We start from the raw sequence: 24,377 nt of genomic DNA on the forward strand, positions 1-24,377 counted from the left end.
AAGAGGAGGGGAAGAAGAGAAAATACAGAGGCCGAATGAGAACAAGAAAAATAACAGAACAGATAATCTGCAAGTTTAAAAGAACAACAGTTGCACGCATGATGACACAGTACTGAGCATTAAAAGAAAACCGACAGAGGAAAAGCAATAGAGCTACTCAAGTGAAATGGGCAGAAAACAGAATTGCCCCTTGTTTATTTTCCTTATGCATGCTACTGTTCAAGTTACAGCTATATATATATATATATATATATATATATATATATATATATATATATATATATATATATATATATATATATATATATAATAATAATAAAGTACATAAAAAATGTATACTATAAAAATGTCAGAACTTGTTCTTATTGAGCCAATCATATTCAGATCTGCCACCATTCAGCAAAATCCAATCAATAACCAGTGGATAAGATCAAGCCTGCCCCACATTTTTTTTGTGTCGCAATACCAGAATCAGAATCAGAATGAGCTTTATTGCCAGGTATGTTTACACATACAAGGAATTTGTTTTTGTGACAGAAGCTCCGCAGTACAACAGAATGACAGAGACAGAACATAAAACACATAATAAAAGAATAAAAAATACAAATAAGTAGATAGAATACTATACTGTAGTAAAGTTGGTCATAACATCAATTAATGTTGACTTCCAAACATTTTTTTTACTGATTTGACAGAGGCATAGACTTTCTCATGCTACAGTGGCTTTCTTTTGTATCATAAACAAAACGTGTTGAAATCAATAAAGAAATGGGTATATTGATCAGTACAGGATATTTAATTGGCATTCATTTCTTGCCTGTTTTTTATTTTAAATGAAATCTTGCCATCATCTAGTGATACCTGAAAGTGACAGCACTTTAACATAACTTTAATTTAACTCTTTAACAGTTTAACAGTTCACCCCAAAAAAATGAGAATTTGATGAAAATGTGCTCCCCCTCATTCAATCCAAGATCAGAACAGATTTGGAGAAACTTAGCATTTTATCACTTGCTCATCAAATTTTAATTTTTAGGTGAACTATTCCTTTAAAGAACAATTTCCTATAATGATGACTGTACAGGGAATATAATTATTGAGTCTTAAATATGGAATATTGAACTTTTTTCATCAAATGTTTATCTAAAAATGAAAAGTTATGCACATTTCATACTGCAAATGACAATGCGGTGATCTCGAAATGACATTGACACAGTTTAATGATTTTAGTTTTAGTCCATAATTGTTATTTAATTGTTATCTTTATTGGCCAGAATTGTCTGTGCATCCCCTAGGAAAATGAGCTTCCAGCAAAAATGTAACCTTTACCCCTGAAATAGAACTCAAAACTGTATTTATAAAAAAAAAAGCTTCAAATAATTTGCATGTTACACAATATTTGTTTTGATACATATCTTACTCATTAGTATTCACTAAAATTGGACACCAGGAAAAGATACTGCAATTCCCTTGAAAGTGTTTAATAAAGGACATACTTAAAAATGACTCATGGATTTAGAAATTCAAGCAGTAAGTCAACACTGTGACCCCCCCCCCCCCCCCCCCCAAAAAAAAAACAAGTAGATAAAAAGCCTAAAGACAAAAAAAAAAACAGCAAAGAAATCAATATTACACTAAAATCACGACCTCAGCCACTGACCTGAATGCAGATTTACTCCACTACACTGTCCAAAAATCCCTGCATCTTAAAGAAATGTCTTGTGTAAATGAGTGCTACTCAGACGACAGGCAGATCCCTCCAAAAGGCTTCAGATGTTAGTGGGATCACTGCACACATGGACAGCTCTCTATCGCCTCCCTGCATGAGCATTTAACACAATGACTTTAATTTGAACATGAAACAGACAACAAAGCGCAGGAAAACTGCCATATGGAAATATTTATATATTTGACTATAGTGGCAGCAGTCAAGAGTATGTATTAATTAAGATTTTATAAGAGTAGTTTTAAATCACATTCACACATTTTCAACTTTATTAAAAAAATTATACAGATGTTATTTCACCTCTACGTGGTAGTGTACAAATGTAAGCTGAACATACAGTGAAGTCAGGATATGGCAAATTTTGAGGTTCTACATTTGAGGTACTTTTGTGACCAGATTAATGATTAGTCATTACTATGAAGAAATTCGAACATAACCTTAAAATCCCTAAATTCAAACAAAACCGGACCAGCCATACTATGAAAAAAAGTGTGACTTATAGTCCGGAAAATACGGTAATCTGCAATAAGTTTCTTATCAATACACAATCATAATAAGGTTTACTGGAGCAGCTTAGATAGTAAAATGACATTCAAGGAAATTACCTGTAAGTAAAAGCGGCCACTCTGTAGTATGAGGGCTGTGCAAATAGAAAAATTTTGACATGCAAATAGGATATCTTTACATAATGATTTACAAAGCAAACCTGTTTTAAGAACACTTGATCCCATGTGAACAGAGAGAAATATTTAAGCATGCAGACACCCTCTATAGGCACACAATTGACCAGAAATATTTTGGTGGCTGCCGCTAACTATCCTCCAACTTAGCCTTCCTGCGACAAAACTTCTGAAGGAGGGATAAAAGCTCCCTTAATATCAAAGGCATCGATGATTTCCTGCAAGACACAGACCATAGATACAAGTTATTTAATGTAAAGAACAGTCTGTTCCAAGTTAAATAAATATATGAACATGAAAAAATTTTAACAAATGTGTCTCAAATAGTTGTTAAAGTCACAAGCCTCTGGTAACCCCGATAAGAAAACCATTTCTACATTATCATCGCTATCAGAATCCAAAAAACACTTCTTTCCAACCCCAAACATCTGCTTTAATATTGCAAATATACACCAAATGCAATCATAAAGTGCTCACCCTCCAGGTTTCCTGGTTGATGGAGATGACACATTGATGTCGGACAGCAGCTCTACCAAGCTCTACCTCACCTTTCTTTACTGGAGCTACAGTACACCAATAATACATATTATCTCGAAGTTCATTCAAACAAATACAACTAAAATGATGACCTGTGGATTTGATCTTACCTATACAAGGAAGACCATACTTATCCAAGTTCATTTTCACCAAACCATCCTGAGGGTTAAATTTAATTAATTATTGTGAGACTTACGTACTTATGTCCAAAGCTGTTGAAGCCTTTTAACATACCCTTATGAGGAAAGACATGTGGAAGATGTTCTCCACAGTCCGGGAGAAGGAGTTGGGGTCAATGACGAACTTGTAATATGAAATGGGTTCCTTTGCTGTTCCGGAAAAGGTCATCGTTTATGGGTTTTGACATAGTATGTTTTGCTTAACTCTGACATTTAAATTTCAGCTTATTTAACATGCTTACGGTCATGAGCAAAGTATTTTCGCAGACATTGAAGAATTCTTTCGACCTCTCTCTCTGTCGCCTCCAGGTTAGATTCTTCCATTTTCTTCAGCTGTGATGACAAGATATTTTCTTAATTTCTTAAAATCAGACAGGTCATCAAGAATATTTCCAGAGAATGTCAGCATTTGCATTATAATGAGCACACCTGGGTGGGCATCATTCGTTTGGCCTCTTTACTGGGTGCTTTCCTTTGTCTTTCAACTCTCTGCCGTAGAGGAGGAGGCTCTGCCAGAAACGAGCCAAGGCTTGAAATAAACAAAAATAACAAAGGTATTGTAAACTGCACATTGTATTCGCAAACTCTTCAAAATGAGGCCGTCAGAAGATGTTCTTTTTTGAAAGCTATAGTACAGTTTAGTAGCCAGTGTAATCAAACAGATTCTGAGGTTTAGTGTAAATAAAAGTATGATAAAGGAAAGTTTATCCAATAAATATCAAGGAAATCAAACTTTACACAAAACAAAAGTTTGGAGTAGTTTTCTGAAAATCTTTTATGCTCATCAACGCTGCATATATTTGATAAAACAGAGTAAACACATTAACAATGTGAAATATTATTAACATTTTAAAATAACAGCATTGTATTTTATAATTTTTCAGATGTAATTTTTTTTTTTCTGCAGCCATTTCTCCAGCATTTATTGTCACATAATCCTTTATTAGAAATCATGCTAATATTCTGATTTCTTGCTCAGAAATCTTTCATTATCATCAGTGTGGGGAAAAAAAAAGTTGTGCTGCTTAATATTTTTGTGGAAACTGTGATACATTATTTTCAGAATTCTTTGATGAATAAAAAAGTTCAAAAGAACAGCATTTCTTTAAAAGAAATAATTAGCAACATTATAATTGTCTTTACTTTGTCTTTTTATCCATTATGTCCTTTCTAAATAAAATAAAAAATTTAAATTAGCTTTGAACTGAATCCATAACAGTAGCTACATAAATAGTTTTGTTTACTACAGAAGTAGGCCACAATGTCATCAGTACAATATTTCAGTACAAGAGGCGAGAATGTAATCAAAACTAGCCTAATAATAACATACTCTTTAGAAACCGTACAAAAACATTGCAAAAAATAAAAATCATGAACATCGTTGCAATCACCTGCAAAAGAATGTTTAACTATAATGTGAATTCCCAATATATAAGCCTACACCCTCTTACACTTACCTTATCACCTTCAGTTTGATTTGACTTAAACGTACCCTTACTACAGACATACTCACATGTAGTGGAATGAGGGGGCTGTTTTGAAGCAAAACTCAGATCTCTTTGCAAGCCTCTGCCAGGCACTTTGTGGTAAATATCCCTCTAAGTTCCCATCCTGACCACTTTCATCCTCAAAACGATTCAGACCCATGAAGGACAACTAGAATGATCAATAAGAGAAATCAATCAAGGAGAAACTCATTTCACAGGAAATCTAAACATGCTTTTCTCCTCTGACACTTAATACAAAATCTGGGCTGCGTTCCTCAAAAGCTGATTGCAGAGACCACTGGTGGCAATGGTTGTACAATCTATACTTAGGCTTACAATGCTTTTGGAAAACCTTGCCAAATGTTCTGTAAATGCAGACGGGTCAAACGCAGAGCCTTCAGCACGTAGCTGGCTGGCCTTTTCCTTCCCTATATCAGTGGCTAATACCAGGAGTTGAGCATCCAGCGCTGCTTCACGAGCCCGACTCACTGAAAACAAACCAGCAGGAGACAAGCATGAACACATAATACACAGAATATGAAAAGTAAGTGTGGAGAGCTCTGCCAGGCCATGCATACTACTAATTGACTGAACTGAATTAAATACAGTAGGTATCAGAATATGAAAATGAAAATGAATACCATTGGCAAAAAGTTTGTTGGCCTCTTCTAAAACATCAGTGAGTTTATTGTTAGCTGGGTTCAGCATGTCCTCACGATTTTCTGTGAACAACAACAACAAAAAAGCATAACCAACAATATACCTACAATACTTTATAACTGTATTGTAGCCAACTTTAACAGTATTAATACTCACGCTGGACATGATTGATCAGATCCCTGTACTTGCTCCTGATCTCTCTCCTGTGTGTTGGATCATCATCTTCCTCACTAATAGCTGAGGGTCCGGCACCAGTATCATCTTCATCACCCATATCACAAGCTCTCTCTGACCTGTTCCGCCCACCCAGTCCATTGGACGTTCCCGCTGACTCCTCTTGACTCCCTCTAGACCTTCTCCTCGAATCAGACATCTTCAATGTTTCAGCTTGATTTTCTATTCAGAGAAGACACATATGTCTGAATAATAGTATTACAGAAACTTAAGTTCCTAGACCTGTAAAGTCAGATTATAATGTAACAAACATTATACAGACCTAGAAATGACAGTTGCAAAAAAATGTTAAGGATAACATAACAAAATATTAACATTATATAATAAAGTACAATATGCAGCATGATTTATATATAAAGCATCACAGTATATTAATATAGTATGCTTCTTGCTAATCACATGGTCAGTAAAAAGTATTTTACTTTTACACAGACAGATTTTAGTGACACTTTTCTAAATAATAATAATAAATAAATAAATGTTTATAAAAAAAAAACTAAAACCCGTCTGAAAGCAATCCTTGAAAATAGACAGTGATCATATTTGCGATCCAAAGCATCTGATCTATAAATGCGATCAGACATCGGAATATGAAGACAGAGAATAAATAACAAACACTGATGTTCAAAAACTAGCTAATTAAAATGTATTATGGAAACTTTCAAACTTTAAAAACTGCAGGGATCATGTCAGTCCTTTGCATCAACGGCGAAACCGAAACCTTCGCTGGAGTAGAAGGATGCGTGTTTTACTTGCGTCACGTCATTTCCGACGCATTCTATGACAAAGCTTGTACACTGAGCAAACATCGAGAAATACATTTGGATATGGATCTTGATGAAAATTGTTCTTTTCGTACTGATGAGCCAGAAGAAAAAAAAATTTCAAAAATTCAAAAATTTCTTTGAATGTTATCATTCTAAACATTTTTGGGAAAATCTATCATTTTCAACAGAAATCTGGTTATAACTGTAAATCAACATCCAAAGATGTTATCATATTTTGATTCGAAAATTATGATGAATATGATGATACGAATTTATGATGAATCTTATGAAATGATTAGGTAAATTTCATATTCAAAAAAGTAGAATAAATAATTCCAAACTTTGTTTGAAGGCTTTTTTGGCTGATCTACAGTTGTATATTGAGTCTCTCCAATGTAGCTATCGATAACAAAAATGTAGTGATACAATTGTATTTGCTAAAGAATTGAATCTATTTGAAAACTGAATTAATATATGCTGTTTCTTTCTTTAAGTACGTAGTAGGCTATAAATTACTGCTTTCTAGTTGTATTTTACATTATTTTTTATACACAATAGATACCCCTTCTTTTTATTTATTATTTTTAAATCATTCTATTTTAATTTTATTTGTCTCTTATTCGTTTATTGTAAAACCAATATTGTTGATTGTTATCTTTTTGGATGTCATGTTATTGTTGTAATTATTGTATGTTATGTCTATTGTCTAATAATAATTTTAAAAACACCTTGTATACTGAGCTAGTATCATAATTATGTTTTATATTATTTTATTTATTAGTTCTTTATATTATTTTATTTATTAGTCTCCGGTTTGTATTTTTATACATGTATTGCTATCACAATTTTTGTCTCTCACGTAATCTCACATCCTTGTGGTAGTTGTAGTCCTTAAATTTAATTTATTCGCAATTAATTTACCTTAAAACACACATAGTATATGTTGTTGAACAAACCTGAAATCCAGATACCTTAAATTGCCAATACATTGAAAACCACTCTAAAAATCCAGAGGATTTTTTTTAAGGAATAGTTCAAATTTCAGTTCAAAACTAATTTGTGCCATTGTATTTTTCAAATAACTGCAACTATATTATAACTATTATATATTTAGATAATTCACCATGAATGAATAAAAATGCGGCTGTGTTGACGTAAACTGATTATGATTTTACACACACAATAGCCACAATAAGGTGTATGAAAGAAAACAGCCATGTATACGTAGAAAACATATTAGTAGCTAATTCTAAGAAAATATATAGTTGATCCTCGTAGAAAGTTGTGTCTATATAATGTAGGATAGAGAGCAGGGTAATGAATTAAACTCCTCCCTTCATAGGAGGAAAAAAAGACTAAAAACAACGCATAGGATGTGTTTCAAAACGTAGTAAGCTGCCTAACTAGACAGGTTTTCGGCCGGTCACAGCGGCGTGCGTTGTTGCACAATAATGCTGTCTGAGTGAGCCCCTCGCTTGGTATTGAAACACAGCCATTAGATTCCGGAAATTAACAAACTCGTGATGTCAGGAGGAGTGGAGGAGAAACGGACAGCACAGGAGAAATTTACGTGTATATCGTAGGATTCATGGACTGTAGAGATATGACAGCGTCATATGATGGAGTTAACGCGTGAAAGGAGCACTGGACATGTTTCAGGGAGATTGTGGATGATCGCTGGTCCAAACTGAAAGTGTTTTCGCGCGCATCGTGTGCTTCCTATTCCAGATCAACGCTTTAGCAAAATGACGCTACTTGCATTGGAACAAGTGACTGATTTCGCCGATTTCACGAGAGGAAAGGATCTAAAAGAGTTTTTCAAACAGGCATACTCCAACATTTCATCTCAAAACTGTCTGTCCGATGTGCGTCTGAGTCCAGATGGACGTCACATTCATGTCATTGTGCGTCAGCCCAAGAGTGGTCTTATGACACATGACAAATATCAGCGAGCCCCTCTTATGCAATGCCAGAAGCACGTTGATCTAGTGCTAACTGGAAAAGTGCCTATAGTGGATGTGATTTATATCCCTCAAAGCAAACCAGAAGATGGAACCTCTGTGTTGGGAGTTATTTTTGAGAATGGAAGAGTGGAATTCTGGAAATTCCTAGAGTGCAGATCAGGCTGGCATTTACTCCAGACCGTGGATCTGTGCAAGAGCCCTCGTGCTAAAGTCATTTCGGTGTGCATGTGTCAGAATTTCATTATATGGTGTGAGGAGCGACCACCATCTGAGAACTCCAATACTGTAAGCAGCAACTTCAGGTTCTGCATCTGCAAAAAGAATATAGAAGTTAATGAGGGGGGTGTGAGTTTGGGAAATGTGAAAATTGCATTGCACAATAATCCTCAATACACAACCATCAGTTCTGGGGATTTGGTCTATCTGCTCCCAGATATGAGGGAAAACTCTTCCATGGGTGTCTCGAAAGTGTTTCTTGCATGGTCTCCTGAACATGACATCTTTCAAAGTGCATAGTACCTGTTGTTGCACACTTATGAAAAGCTCGAGCAAGGAATCTGACTTCAAGAGACTTGTTACAGACTGCATTGGCCTTCTATCCACCATAAATCCTCCTGATATCTGTGGATTCTCTCCAACTGGATGTGGAGACCTCCTTCTCCTTCTCAGCACTGGTTGGGTAAGCATTATGAAGAGGGACGGCGGTCTTCGCAACATATACAAACTTCCTGATAACTGCCTAAGTGCTAGTGGGTCCCAAAATAGCCTGAATATATATAACAAAATCCTGGCACTAACAATAGGCAGGACCCTCTTCTTAATCGACACTAACTGTGGTCTCGAATTGGAAAGAATAAGTCTGAAAACAGAAGTTCTTCTCTTCGTAAACACTTTGGATAGTCACTCTCCACAAATGCTGTCAGAAACCGGGCTGTTTGTGGTCACGCAGAACCCGAAGCCTTCTCCAATGCTTCCAGAAGACTCGAGTGCACTCTTGGTTCAGGCTGTCTTTGAGGAGGCATGTAAATACTATCAGCAAAGAAGTCTAAGTAGCACGCAGCTCACAGTAGAGAAGCTAAAAAAAGGTGGGATGTTTCAAGCGCCCATATCGCTGGCTGCCATCCTCAGGGATTACCTCAGCAGCCAGAAGAACAAAACTGGCGAGAAACATTCCACAGGTCAAGAAAGACTCATGAGCTCACTCGAATCGGAACTCAGGAGTCTTGTTTTGCTGGAGGACATCAAAACATCAATGGTGAAGGCTTCAGAGAAAGATCTGGAGAACTATAGTGAAAGCTTGGTGCAGCAGGAGATCTGCCGGCTTCTTAGCGGTGAGCTAGAGAGGGAGAATCTTCAATACCTGAACGGCATCTTCTATCTCTTTCCCACTTACTCCTGGCACGCCATTCAAGCGGTTCTGCATCTGAGGTGCAACGGTGAGGGTTTGTTGTCTTCTAAAGCTGCTGCGGATTTATGGAAAATCATCCTCAGCCCTGTGCAACCCACAGCGAACTTTGCTCACTGCAACGGTCAGCAGAAACACTCTGCGCTGCCTGTGTTTGAGCTCTTGTGCCACTCCATCTTCAAATTCCAGCCCAGCTGGCTCCCTAGTTTTCTCGAACTGGCACAACAACAGTCCGGCGGGTCCTCCAAGTCTTCGTGGGGTTACAGCATGAAAGAGAGCTCTGAGAGCTTGCCGCTCTATAAACGGGCCTTGACGGTGCTCCCATGCAATGGGACCTACCAACAGCTGGAAGTGGAGCTGCTTTTGTGCAGCGAGCGGCCTAAAGCAATAATGCAAGCGGTGCGGATTCTCATCAAGCAAGGCCAGTGGGTACAGCTTGCACAAGTAGCTGAGAGGTTCTGCCGGCAGAGCCCACTTCTGAACAAAGAGATTTTCTGTGCTCTGCTGTGCGAAGTGTCCCAACATAGAAACTTGGACCCTTATTTGGACCTGCTGTGGACTCTTTGTCCAGAGGACATGACTGTTACGAGCATACTTAATATTGTATTGAAAAACCTGCCTGATTCAACGCAGAACTCAGGACCTTTTGAGACGCACGGCAGCCAGGTCACCATCGGGCTTTTGAAACCACTGCTTAGAAAAGTTCTCCAAAGGGAGACCAAACCGAGCCAAAGATACGCAGATATCCTTCAGTCACCCACGGTTCCTCCGCTCACTCCTCCACGTCAGCCGAAGGGACTGTTCAGAGATGCTGAGCAGAAGGAAACCAAGCAGAGGACTTCCTCTGGATCTCAAGCGACATGTCAAGCCAGACTGGTCTGACTTTCCCACTCGCAAATCATTTCTGACCCTTTACATAGCATGTTATTAAAAAAGCTCTTATCACCACAAAATGAAATTGTGTTATCATTTACTCAGGCTCATGTCATTCCAAACTTGTATGAGTTTCTTTCTTCTGTGGAAACTAAAAAATATATTCTGGTGAACGGTTTTTATTTATTTATTTATTTATTTTTTCTTCCATATACAATTAAAGACAATGGGGTCCAAAACAAACTTTGGACTCGATGAAGTTTCACTGGATTGACTGTATTTCATGTTCTACACAACAATGTAAGTCATACAGGTTTGGAATGACATGAGGGTGAATAAATGATGAGACCATTTCTTTTTTGGGTCAACTGTCCCTTTAATATGTATTATTTACCTTGCATGGTCTGAACAAAATTACAGAGCTTCTTAGGGCACTGAGATATATACTGAAAATATCAAATAATATTTTATTAACTATTAAAATTGTAAAGTATTAACTTGCAATGCAAATGTTTAATTACTGCTTTAATTATTCCTTATATAGAATGTAATATATGTTGTTTTTATGTTTACTTGGGTTTGATGCATTTCATCTTTTGACATTCACAATCAACATTGTGGTGTCTTTTAAAAAGTATTTTCTTTTTCCTTATCTTCAGATGTGTCCTTTGTATAGCCATCACACAAAGGCATGCTGTCACTCTAATCCAGATGCAAGGTCAGAGATGACTAAGCATCATCCACATTTCATGCTCTAGATCACTTATTTTATGAACTCTTAGCATAACAATGTCTTTTTTCTGCTGACACTACAGTTCATGTCATCGTACGTTAGGCGTAATAACATATGTTTTAATTCTGTGGAAGATGTAAGCTAAAAATGAATTAGTCATTCATAAAAATGTACAGTAATATAAAATGTACTGTGCATGCTGATGCATTGGACAATTTAGATTTGGTCATTTCATGTGAAATGCCTTGTGTGTTTTCCAGATTGCTCTTGTATTTAGTGCTATCACAGGGATTTTAACTTTGTAAAAAGCAATTAAATATGACCCATGTATTGCTGCCACTTGTTTTCAAGTCTCTTTCTGAGATAAAGTGTCACGGCTGTTATTAGTAATGTATGGTTTGGTGGTCTGGAGGGGAATTCTGATGAGCTTCTAATGCAAAGCTTTATAAACTCACTGGGTCTGTACAGACCCACCCTCTGCATTCTTACTGAGATCAGCAGCAGCATTCACACATTTGCTTTCAATTCAGTTCAGCTAAATTCTATTAAACAGTGACCAGCTTCAAACTCAATTATATTGGGCAGGCTTGTGTTGCCCTGAATTGACTGGTCACAGCTAATTGTATTTGGAGAGCTAAAACACTTCTGTTTTCTCTTTGTGATGCAAGTGTTTACTAATTATTGGTGTATTCTGCACAATGTATTTGGAATTTTTATTTATGATCTAAAGAAATCAACTAAAGGCACTAAAAACGGTTTCAAAATGTAATTAAAAAAAAAATTAGTAAAAATGTCTGAAATATCTCTGTGTGCTACTGTTAGACAAACCCATGCAGCATTCTGTCTGCTGAGGAAAAAGTGAATCGTTTGAACACTACTACTGGCAAACCCTACAGCATAACCTACAGTATATATGTGAATAAACAGAATAAAGCTATTTTGTTAAAACCAAAAGATTTTCTGTCTTAATGGTGTTGATGGTAAAATAGAGGACATATAGTTGTGATGTATTTATTTAAATGTTTGACATGAAGGTGAGAAAATATGTTTTGTAAAACTTTTGTAAAACATGTTTAATTTTTTCTCATCCACTATTGTTCAAATGTTTTAGGGTAGTTCCAAAGAACATCAGTTATTTGAATCCGTTCCTCTAAAACATGATTAATGACCCCAAACATTTGAAGGGTAGTGTACACATAACATGAACGTGCACACGGATTAGATTTACATGATTTCAAGGCCAGTTGCGTTATTTTGCAGGTATGTCTTTGTAGTGCATGTCCATTAAGTATCTGTAGTATTTACTAATCTGAATCCTAAGTATATAAGTTTTGGTCAGTGTTAAATAGTGAATAAATCCTGTTGTCTGGTTCCTGATTGTTTTTCCCCCCTGATCAGTACAGATATGTGTGGAATGTGTACTCCACTGCTGTAGTACTTCATCCTGATTGGCACACTGTTTTAATGGCATTAGGACATGGCGTGTACTGGGGGGAGGGTTTCTAGACGGCTCGTCTGGACAGACTGTGGCAAGCGATTCTTTACACCAAACAAACAGGTCCAGCATGTTAGTGTGAGCATATTTTATTGTGATTGTAATTAATACATGACACAAGATAGAAATGTTTAACAGGCCTCAGATTCTGTGTCCTGTCAGACCGCACCACTTCATAAAGAGGTCATTGTTAGTTGGTTTATACAGTTATAGTTTCCAGTGTTCATGAGCGAATTACTTTATTAGAGCAATCTAATAGAAATCTTGTTTTTAAATAAAAAAATATATGCAGACCGTATAACAGCAAACCCGTATTTCTTATTGAAAAAATGGAATAAATAAATCTCAGTGCCCACAGGACCATATAAAGTGCTTTCTAAACTCCCATTAATGCCATAAATACAAAAAAAAAAAAACATTAAAGTTGTAACAGTAAAGTTGTGCTTTTCATTTAAATATTAAAAGCTGAAATCATTTAAAGCAAAGTTAATTTATGATACAGTCTATGGCACAAAAAATAAAGAAGAAGGTACTCAGAAGCTACCTTGGCATTATTTTTCCTACAATCAGTGCCTACTTGTCCATTTACTGAGATGTGGTCCAATGTGTAAAAATGAAACTTAACGATCAATTTTAATTATGTAAATATGTAAAAGGAGGTTGCTTTTCATTTTCCAATAATTCAGGTTTGAGGTGGTCCTTTGGGAAAGGATTCATCATGAAGTTATTGTTCCTTTAAAGAGAGAAATCAGAAGGTAACCCATGACAGTAGGTAAACAGTAGACTTTTCCATGATCCGCTTCTGCATTTAGAAAACAAATAAGAACATTTACTCATAAGCATCTAAATACTTCATCCTGCGGTAGTACTTGGCCAGTTTAACTGAGAAAATGATGCTGGGGATCAGGAACATCATACACCAGCCCAAACTCAACCAAAAGGCGTTCTGGGGAACAGACAGGATATTATGTTAAGGGTTTATTAGATGAGAACCGTGTGCACTTACAAATCTGTAAGCACTGTGAAAAGACAAAAAGAGGCAGCTAGAGCTGGTGATGGATTCTTACCAAAGACTCCACCAAGTGTTTACAGAAGAGCTCCTCTGTTCTGTCTACCGCTGCAGCTGCAGGCCCACAACGACCCACCTTCTCTGTGATCTGATACAGAGTACAACACAATCATATTTAATCATCATCAAGATAGTCGGCACCCTGAATATAAATAAAACACAAACATACCGTTTGATTTGCCCAGTGAACAAATGCCAGAAAGATTTCCAGCTGACAGTCTATGAATGCCCTGCTTTCCTGCAGAAAAAAAAATGCACAGTAGATTTTTACGTCACTGTAATACAGTAAGCATCCTGACAGATGATTTAGCTGCATAGAGCATTGACTGTACAACACTCACAGCTTTCACTATTTGTGATATGTTGTAGTTCAGGACGTCCTGAGCAGAGCCAACTTTTCTGAGAACATTCTCCACAGCTGACTATAAAATGAATAAAGAAAATAAATGTTGAAAACTGTTGTGCTGCTCAACAATTTCATGCAAACCATGATACTTTTTTTTCAAGATTCTTTGATGAGCAAATAGTTAAAAATAAACAGCATTTATTTGAAATAGGAATTTTGGTAACAATATAAAAGTCTTTACTGTCACTTTTGATCAATACAATGCATCCTTGCTGAACAGTACTGTATATGCTAGTGAACTTTAAAACAATGACAACATTTCAAATGCGCCCTAATACCACATGGCACATGCAATAACAGCAAGTAGCACATTATCATATTTCATGGGTCTTTAATTTAATTATTTTAAAGTAAAGTAATTAGCAGCAGACTCTGTTGTATATAGCTATAATGTATGACTACTAACTGGCACATATGATGACTGTTTACTTACAGTTATTTGAGACGCTACTGCACTGAGGTTCTTAACGGTGGTGTTCAGTTCCATCTGCAAAGAGGAAACAGATGTAGCTCATGGTAAGCTCATGATACAAACTATTGAAAAACACTTTGTGATTGTATTCATTCATTCCTAATGTTAATGCCACATTCAGTTGGAGTTTAAATTCTGAGTACTGTCTTTTGTGTAGTGTTAACACACCAGCAAAGGTATAATGTTTGACGTCATCTCACTCTGGATGTCTCGCAGATCTTTTGCTTCCTCATGCAGTTGGTTTTTTATATTTTGATTACTCTGAAAGATACACATACTGTAACTGTATGTGGTCCATCTCAGTCATTGTTAACAAGACAACAAGTAAACAAGGGTAACTCTCACCTGTTTGCCAGCCAAGATATCCAGACTTTCTGCTACTAAACTCAGATTAGTCGCTGACACATCATTAATCTGAAATCAAAAAATGTATTGCTAATATACATTTTAAAATACATTTATATAAATATATTCTCAATAAGTACCTCCTCATATATTTATGAAGTACTCCTTAATATATTTTGAACATTAATATATTTGTATTGTCCATAAAATATTTGAAACAATAAATTTTGCATTTACCCAAAAACAAAAATATTGTACAGGAAAAAATACATACATACACGCATGCACGCACACACGCACACACACACACACACATATATATATATAATGCTTTATAAAAAGGAAAGCTCTTAGTAAGTCATAACAGTGGTGGCCAAAATTTTAACACTAGTATTTTCACCAGCTAAAAATGGTTTTAAGTCAGTTATTTCTGTCTTTTGCTGTAGTGTGTCAGTAGTAAATATCAGTTTACATTTCCAAATGTTCATTTTGCCATTAATTGTAATAATCCAATGAGATTTAAGTTTGCACTAGGAGTCCGACAACGGCCAGTGCTCCACACAGAGATCTGATCTGATCATCATCCAGTCTGTCTGAAATGGCACGAAGACACAGAACAAACTGAGACAGACTCAATCCAGAAGACCTGTGGCAACATCTCCTACCTGAAAAGCTCCCAGGAAAACTATGCGCAAGTGCACCAAGGGCAAAATCTCCTTTAAATGCAAAGGGTGGTCACACCAAATGCTGATTTAATTTAGTTAATAGAAGTTAACTGATGAAGAAAATCTGTTTATGACATTATTTTTGACAGCATCCTCATTTTACAGCATTTTTACACAAGTGCCTAAAACTTTTAAATGTACTGTAGGTTTGTAGGTAGGTCTCTTGAAGCATCTTGGAGAGATTGCCATTAGTCTGTCTCAATCTGTTCTGTTTCTTCATGTTATTCCAGACGGACTGGATGATAAAATCAGATCTCTGTGTGGAGCACTGAAAAAAAGGCTCATATATGCCCCTTATTAAAGTATACGTCATTTGATTTCACAAACAGTATGTGCTCCTTTTGCGAATGAAGTATACGGTGTACCTGCTGTATGATGTTGCTGAAGTTCATACTGCTGGCACTGCTGGCGAAGTTGTTTAGCTGGGACTTTACCTCTGGACTGAGGATGGTTATGTTTGCTATGTTAATTTTTGCCCCCTCAAAGGACCGATAAATCTCACGAGTGTACTGTTGAGCGAATCGGCCATTAGTGTCCAACAAATGATGCATCGATCATAGGAAAGTAAAGAAAGAGTAATAATATCTCACCTCTGAAACATTTAATTTACTATTTAGGTCGAAGATCTCATTCAGATGAAATGTGATCCACAAGGGCTTATTATTTTGACAGTCACTAGAAATAATAAGAAGTACATATACTGATTTAAATTGGACAAATGATGTAGATTTAACAGCCATCCATCATGTTGTCTTATGTGACATACCTGTACACATTAAAAATCTTCAGGTTTGTATTCAGATTCAGAGCGCTGGACAGGTTGAAATCTGGGATCATCCCTGGAGTGTCAATGAGCTATGAAACACATGATTATATGATAATCAGATATACTGGCAATGATATGCAAACATTTACTGGAAACTAGTAACTAGTCAAGGTCATAAGATTAGCATGAGTCAGTGTTGCTGGAAATACCTGGAAGAATTCCTTGTTTTGCCACGGTCTACAGACCAGAGTATAGCTATTTCCTCCCACTATGAAAAGTACCAACACCACAAACATGAAGATCCAGGAGATCAGGAAGCTGAAGCCTACCCCTCTAAAATGGCACAGGAGGAAGTAAATATTGCACATACAGTGTTATACTTTTACTGTACCACAACGAAATGAATGCACACTGACTACAGTTTTCTGTTACACAAACACAAATTCAAAGGGGAATTTATACTCACGCCATGAAAAATATTCCTCCACAGTTGGATGTGCCTGAACGTTCAGTGGGACTGTCTTTAGGATTTAGTCCAGCTATGCCCAGCAGCAGACCCAGAAAGTTACAGATCACCACCAGCAAAATCAGACAGCTCATGACCAATCCAACATCCCGGCTATTCAAAATAAAGAAATAAATACTCAAACCTCTTCTCCTTGAGATTATTATAAAAATTAAGATTCTAATATATATGAATATATTGTGTTTGAACACACATAGAATCATGGTTAATTAGTACCTGATTTGGCTTGATCGCTCTATATAAGGAGCAAAACCTTTGATCGATTTCTGCATGTCCGTTAGTGATGCTGAGGTAGTGTTGAACACATTAAGAGGAAGGTCTTTAGTCACACTTAAGATCCGGGTTTTTAAATTTTCAAGCTCCAATAGAGCCCCTTTAAAAGACACAAGACACAGCATCACTCAACAACAAGACTGATCAGCAACTTCAAGAACACTACACTACTTAACTCTTAAGTGAACAAACATTTGTGGGTTAAGATAGTCAGATCGAATGACTCCCCTGAAAGGACACTTAACAACACACACTTACCCTGCACACTTAGTCTGGTCTCATTTTTCACCTTTCCTGGTATACTGCCAAAAAAGTCTCTCCCCTGGGAATCAAACATGTATAATGAACATGGAACAATAGCTAGTAGAAATAATGCAAACCATTAAATATATATGTAGGACTATTAAAAGTTTTTTTTTTTTCCCTTTTCAGGAAATTTACATTTTTAAGTATTTTTTTATATCATCAAGTATATAAAATTGTTCAAAAGTGACAGGAAAGACATTTATGATATTACAATAAATGAGTGAATGAATGAATGAATGCTGTTCATTTGAACTTTCTATTAATCAGAGAATCCTACCAAAAATCATTGTTATCATGGTTTTCCAAAAAATATTAAGCAGCACAACTGTTTGCAAAATTGATAATACTAAGAAATGTTTCTTGTGCACCAAATCAGTTGTAGTGTAGAGAGAGAGAGAATGCACTGAAGTGAAATTTTATACCCTTGAAATACGGCACTAACCTTGTTCGCCTGTCCAGTGACATCAGCATTTATAGCCTTGTCTACAGCAGACCTCAGGTCCTTTTGATCAGGAAACTACCAAATTGTGAGAAAGACAAAGCAAATGCAAAGATCAAGATTTCTTTTTCATTTTAAACTATATATTAAGCCTATAAATATATATTTTTTTGGTTTGTCACTCTAGTATGAAGTGCACACATTAAAGTGAATGAGACAAAATTAGTAGTTTTCACCGGTCATGTGAACTTGGCCCCTAATATTAAACTTCTTATATGACTGAATCCTGAATTTGAATAATTTAAATTATACTTTTCAAAAAATACTATTCATCTTTTATGTGTTAAACCTTTTAATGAGGAAAAAAATACTAAATGCATATCTATTATTTATTATAAATACTATATTATAAAATTATTAATGATTATAATAAATATTATGTTTTCATAATTAGCATTTTCACCAAATTTTAAACTTGCTTTTTTTTCTTTTAATGCTATAAGCAGAGCAATACAGTTATGACACTAGATGGCAGTACTAGCTGTACATTAATGCACTATATACTGACGCACACAATGAGTGACACTTCATTTTTCATTTCAGCATGAATTTATGGAAATGTCTTTCAACCAGGTTGAAAGAGTTAGGTTTACGAGATAAAGTGCCTGGGAATTGAATCTTTTGCACTGCTAATGCAACGCTCTACCACTGAGCCACAGGAACATGTCTGAGCCTTTGCGTGCACAGATGACCAGTTATACAACTTTCCTCTGCACTTCTAGAGAAATGCTGTATGGTGGTCAAGTAATCAAGCCAAAATGTTGTGTGGGTATTATAGTAATGCCTATGTTCTCCCAAGAAGACAGAAGCAGAATTTTGCTCTGCTCCAATCACTGACCTGACACAACTACAAAATGTCTATAGAGTTTAAAGAAAGGGAGAATGACTGTGTAATGATCCAACCACATTTTTGCAGTTACTTCTCTTAATGCTCAACCTGAAACTAGCGCAAATCTTAAAGTGTAATCAGGATATCATCAGGAGGCCACATGCTTCGCTGAACAGCAGAATTCCCCACTGAGCTTTTCTCTGGTTTGTCCCCATGACTGCTCTGGTTAAGCTTACTTCAAGGCTTCCATCCAGTGATAGTTTATCCAGTTCTGGCTGAAGGGCAGCGCAGTTTACACAGTCTGACATACGCAAAGTGTTGTTAATCCTCTGCCTCACTGCAGATAAATTAGCTTGCAGCGCGGCCGCCTTCGGTTTCAGCAGCTCCAAGGTTTTATTAAGCTGCAGCAGTCCATCGCTGGTGCTGTTTATCACTGTAACACACATAAAGAACACAATATATTTTGAAATCAATGGATTCATTAATGCTGCAAAGGTTTGATCATGAAGCTAGTTTCCCAAAGAAAGGGACTGACTACTTTATTATTTGACACACATACTGTACATACCTTGGCCTATTTCAGTAGTGGAGTTTAAGGCTGGGTCAAGGTGGCCCTTAAGACCATTCTGGATCAGTTTGCCAAGCAAAGGCCCTGTTTCTATGAGACAAACATGAAGATATTCAATTTGAGATCTGTACAGCATATTTTAAAGAAAAAACAAATGGAATCAGAGCCAAGTGAGAAATGTTTAGATGTTACAAATAAGTAAATAGAGGAATTCGTCGATTACATTTCTAATTTGAGTGTCATCTTTGTCAGTTTCAATGGTATTTTGACCCTATTAATTTCTGACCATTGTCTTAAGGGATACAAGACATACCAACTAAGTTGTTTTTGACCGTATCCACAGTCACACGGCTCTCATTCGTCACTTGTTGGATTTGCTGTTGAGGAATCAAAAATAAGTTTTTCCTTATGTATCAGCTGTATTTAGTTTAACTCAGTATTGTTATAATTGTCTTTCATTTCAGTTGTTGACATAAATCAACCTAGAGTTTATTATAGAAATTAAAAAAATGGGAAAACATAAATTTCTATTCAGCAAGGACACATTAAATTGATCCAAAGTGACTCTAAAAACATTTATAATGTTAAAAAAAATGTATATTTTAAATAAGTGATGCTCTTTTAAATTTCTATTTATCAATCCTGAAATAAGATGTTTTTGAGCACCAACTCAGCATATTAGAATGATTTCTGAAGGACCACCGGACACTGAAGACCAGCAAAAATCAGCTTTGTTTCACAGAAATGAATTACATTTTTAAACATATATTAAAATATAAATAGTTATGCATTATAATATTTCACAATAATACTGTTTTTACTGTCTATTTTATCAAAAACCTGCAGACTTGGTGTGCATAAAAAAAAGAAAGAAAAAAAAACATTTGAAACACAAGAGGTTTTCATTTCACTTCCCCTCTCTGAATGGTGTAGTCTACCTGAGGAATGGAGTTAAGATAGCCTTTGACATTCTCCAAGATGTCGGTGAGTTCTGTGGGGCTGCGCATCAAAGTCTCTGAAGTGTTTGTACTGCTCAGGAACATGCAGATGTTCCCTGCCCTGCACAGAAATGTATATTCATCTGGCAAACTATTATATATTATGTCGATATCATTGCAATAACATTACACTCAAACTGGTGCTCACATAATTAGTACAGTGATGAGAAATGTGCACAAGTAAAAGCTTCTTCGCTTGCAGTGGATGTTTGTTGTTTTCTTCTGCTGCATGCGGCCCCCGCAGTTACCACAGCAACGACAGCAGGCAAAGAACAGGCCAATTAGAGGCATCAGGACAATGTACAGGATCCCAATGGCCACGCAGACCAAGAATCCTGTCTGGTATTGCAAAACCTGGTCATAAGTGAAAGAGGAGTACAGGCAGTGAAATTAGGCAGTACAGATGAGAGAGATAATAATAATAATAATAATTATAAAGTAAAATACAATTAAATCTGCCAATCGTGTTTGAATTTGGCACGATTCACGTGGTAAAAAAGAAATGAAAGAATCAAAGAAATGCGCACAAAGCGTGCACACCACACACACACACACACACTTTCATTTATATCTGATTGCTATCTGGAGGCTATATTAAATCATAAGAACATTCTTCTTTATATGAAACTAAAATATTTATCGCATAAAACTTATCAAATCATTAAATTTACATGTGGGTGTGACATACCTCTTTAACCGTCTCTGTGTCGTAACCTTTTGTGATTCCAATGAGTATATCTACAGAAAAAACATGGCAAAACATTGTACATATATTTTTGATATTCATTTATACAACACAAAATAAATATAATAACCAGTGTCCCAGCATTCTGCTTGTGCTATTAAAGTCTCAGAGGTAAACGGTGATGAAGTGACCAAGGTCAAAGCTTAGCACTCACTACTGTATAACATTAACATAATTCTTCATACCTATTTTTTTCTAAATAGTTATTGATGTCAGCAAGATGGTATTATAACAAAAGACTACACTCAAAATAAAAAAGGTAGAGTATACACACAGTAATACTCTGTTAATAGGTGATGATGAATGGAAATTTGTCATTGTAACCTGAACAACCTTCAGTGACGTATCTATGCAGTAATATTTAATCCATTATAGGTTTCTGTAAAGTAATGCTTCATTTTATTGTTAGATTGAATCATAATTGTCTGCAAGAAAGCATGTAAAAAAAAAAAAAAAAAAGTAGCGCATGTTTGATCCAATAATTATAGATCAAAGAGAGATTGTTTTATGAGAACATTTTATGAACAGTTTGGAACTTTGAGGTTACGCATGAAAGGTTAATTTCATTAACAATACAATGAATTTTCAGGTAATAATTAACTTAAAAGTTTGCTTTTCCATTTGTGATACAGACTGCACCTATACAGACTACAAGGATACAGCAAATATATTTTTGTAGTACACTGTAAAAGATTACTGTGATTTTAATGGTACAATTAAATGGAAACCCTCAAGTTGTTCCAAACCTGTATACATTTCTTCCTTCTGTTAAACACAAAAGAAGATATCTTAAAGAATGTTTGTAACCAGACAGATCACGGCACCCACTGACTTCTACAGTATTTTTTTTCCTGCTGTGGAAGTCATTGGATACCAACAACTGTCTTGTTGCCAACATTCTTTAAGATATCTTCTTCTGTGTTCAACAGAAGGAAGAAATTCATACAGGCTTGGAACAACATGAGGGCGATTAAACACTTTTGGGTCAACTATCCCTTTAAAAGACATTAATACCTGTAAATTGCTGATGAACTGAACATGCAATGGTTTTAAATTAAATGGTTTTAATAGTTTACTTTTTGAATAAAACATTTTTGACAAGAACATTGTTTGGGTTGTCTTTTGGATTGCACAGGTATTCTGAAGTATAATTAAAATATTACTTCCTATAGATTTATATACTGTAATAACTACATATTATAATTATAATATTAACATTATAAGTAATTATTTTTAATCAATATAATTTTACGGTATTATCCTGGCAACCTCAGCTGCCTTTTTTTTTTACCATATATTTTACAGATTTTTTTCTTTTTTACAGTGTAAACAAAACTCTTAGAAAGGTAAGGGGAGATGATACGAGTCTAATGAACATTTGCATGGTTGTTTGCACAAGTGGCTTATCTTCTGACAATTAACTGAGTGCATTTATCCCACCTGAATAAGCGCTGTACCATGTGCATAACGAGCCCAGCCTAATAACATCCTCTAATGAGTCTAATACAGCCTTTATGCTCTTAGATCGAGTTTCCTCTGTGCCACATAGTGCCTATTTGTAACCAAACTGTTGATGATGACAGATTAGTCAATAACAAAAGAACATTTTCTGTTTGTACTGAATACGCCTTTGTCAAACACAAAAATCAGAGCAGATTTACTCACCTTTAGGGAATGGATTGGACTGGACAGAGCCCAGGAATGAATGTACCATTGGAGACATAAAGGCACTGTTGAAGGTCAGCTTGGTTGGTATTTCATCTGGAGTTTGGAGCGCTGTTCTCGTCGTCTCTACAGGACAGGACACTTGTCCATTTACCAATGTCCGGAGAAACAGGAGCAAAAAGCCACTCCAAAAAACCTTTTTCATTCTGGACCTCATGTTGAGCATTAGCCAGTAGGTTTTAAGGTCATTTCTCGATTCTTACGGTCATCAGATGTCACCTATGGCGTGATAAATGTCAATAATTAAGTTTATTCACGTAAAAGCTTTAGAACATAAAGTCACCTAAGTATGACAATAAAGTCACCTAAGTATGACAATGGTCTTATAATAACGGCAGTCTTAATTAGAGAAAGAGGAGCGACTAGCGTTTGCCAGCTATAATTAACTTCCTAAAACGGATCTTCCTGACTAAAATATAAAAACAAAAACACGGTCAGGAATGAAAACGCTGTGAAAGCTCTGCCTTTATTTATCTTTTTAGATTCTTTCTAATTCTGTTGTTTAACAAGTTCATACATATTTATACAGACTGAAGCAGAACTGAGTCCGAACAATTTAAATGAACAGGTTGGACTGACATTAAACGAATCAGCGTTAAGATGAAACTGTACTTAACTTAACTGTTTATCTAAAACAGTAACGTTAACTTACCTGAAAACGAAGTCCGAAAAGGAGAAGTTAGAGAAATGGAGAACTTATACCGCTCAGGGCTAAACTCATAAACAACCGTTACTAACGTTAACGTTACCTGTTTTAAAGTTCTCCAGCTATTGTTGAGCGAGTTCCTTTTTTAGTTCAGCTCAAATGAGTCTGAAGATCTGATGTCTTTATCCCAGATGTCAACACTGAAGTTTAGCTGCATTGAGTGAAGCAGTAAATGAATAAAAGGAAAAGATAAACTCAAATGGGAGGAAGAGGAAGAGAGGGAGGCTCCGAGTTTGTTAGATCGTTAATGGGGGATCGGTTTTAATCTGTATATCTTTATTGTTTCTATTTAAATTCATTTGTTTACATTTTGTGCACTTGTTGTTTCAAATTTTGATAAAACAATTATCGAAGACAAAATTGTATCTATAAAAGCACTATTATTGACAATGAACACTAATCAATTACAAAAAAAATTCAATGGCACAAAAAAATAAAATAAAAAATGTCCCAAATGACCCCCCCCCCACACCCCTCCAAAAAAAGAAAAAAATTACATTGCACCATATATTTCATTGATTAAATTACAGGCTTATATCATATATATTATGACAGAATTTTCATTTTTGGGTGAATTATTTCTTATATATCCAATGACTTTTAATTTATTAATTGAAAACATGATTAGTGAGTGCTTAAAAGTATTTTTTAGTAGAAATTGCATTTATTGTTATCTTAA

At 35.7% G+C, this 24,377-nt stretch overlaps 2 protein-coding genes and 1 pseudogene across 2 annotated transcripts; 1 reads left to right on the forward strand and 2 right to left on the reverse strand.

The window, feature by feature from the left end:
- Positions 1-2,451: 2,451 nt before the first annotated feature.
- Positions 2,452-6,260, reverse strand: LOC113112622 (non-structural maintenance of chromosomes element 4 homolog A-like). The gene is made up of 11 exons (XM_026278349.1): positions 6,171-6,260; positions 5,426-5,665; positions 5,251-5,331; positions 4,967-5,097; positions 4,636-4,778; positions 3,552-3,651; positions 3,365-3,455; positions 3,178-3,272; positions 3,054-3,102; positions 2,884-2,969; positions 2,452-2,624 (listed from the first exon to the last, which is right to left on the reverse strand). The coding sequence occupies exons 2-11, from the start codon at positions 5,640-5,642 to the stop codon at positions 2,553-2,555; spliced, it is 1,065 nt and encodes a 354-aa protein (XP_026134134.1). The 5' UTR covers positions 5,643-5,665; positions 6,171-6,260; the 3' UTR covers positions 2,452-2,552.
- Positions 6,261-7,698: 1,438 nt separating this feature from the next.
- LOC113112624 (Hermansky-Pudlak syndrome 6 protein homolog) lies at positions 7,699-12,199 on the forward strand. Its single transcript, XM_026278350.1, is given in 2 exon segments — positions 7,699-8,732; positions 8,734-12,199. Coding segments are annotated over 2 exon segments (2,505 nt in total). The 5' UTR covers positions 7,699-8,015; the 3' UTR covers positions 10,522-12,199.
- A 614-nt stretch (positions 12,200-12,813) lies between these two features.
- Positions 12,814-23,929, reverse strand: LOC113112623 (prominin-1-A-like; annotated as a pseudogene).
- Between the last annotated feature and the right edge of the window lie 448 nt (positions 23,930-24,377).

This window comes from Carassius auratus, chromosome 13 (assembly GCF_003368295.1).
Source record: "Carassius auratus strain Wakin chromosome 13, ASM336829v1, whole genome shotgun sequence".
In the NCBI taxonomy this organism is placed as follows: domain Eukaryota; kingdom Metazoa; phylum Chordata; class Actinopteri; order Cypriniformes; family Cyprinidae; genus Carassius; species Carassius auratus.

What these genes read in the sequence shown, in the direction of transcription:
- LOC113112622 (XM_026278349.1), bottom strand. Translation starts at nt 5,642, where the DNA reads ATGTCTGATTCGAGGAGAAGGTCTAGAGGGAGTCAAGAGGAGTCAGCG. An exon ending in ACATGTCTTTCCTCATAAGG is followed by an intron (nt 3,103 to 3,177) that starts GTATGTTAAAAG and finishes TTTAACCCTCAG; the next exon opens with GATGGTTTGGTGAAAATGAA. An exon ending in GTATGGTCTTCCTTGTATAG is followed by an intron (nt 2,970 to 3,053) that starts GTAAGATCAAAT and finishes GGTGTACTGTAG; the next exon opens with CTCCAGTAAAGAAAGGTGAG.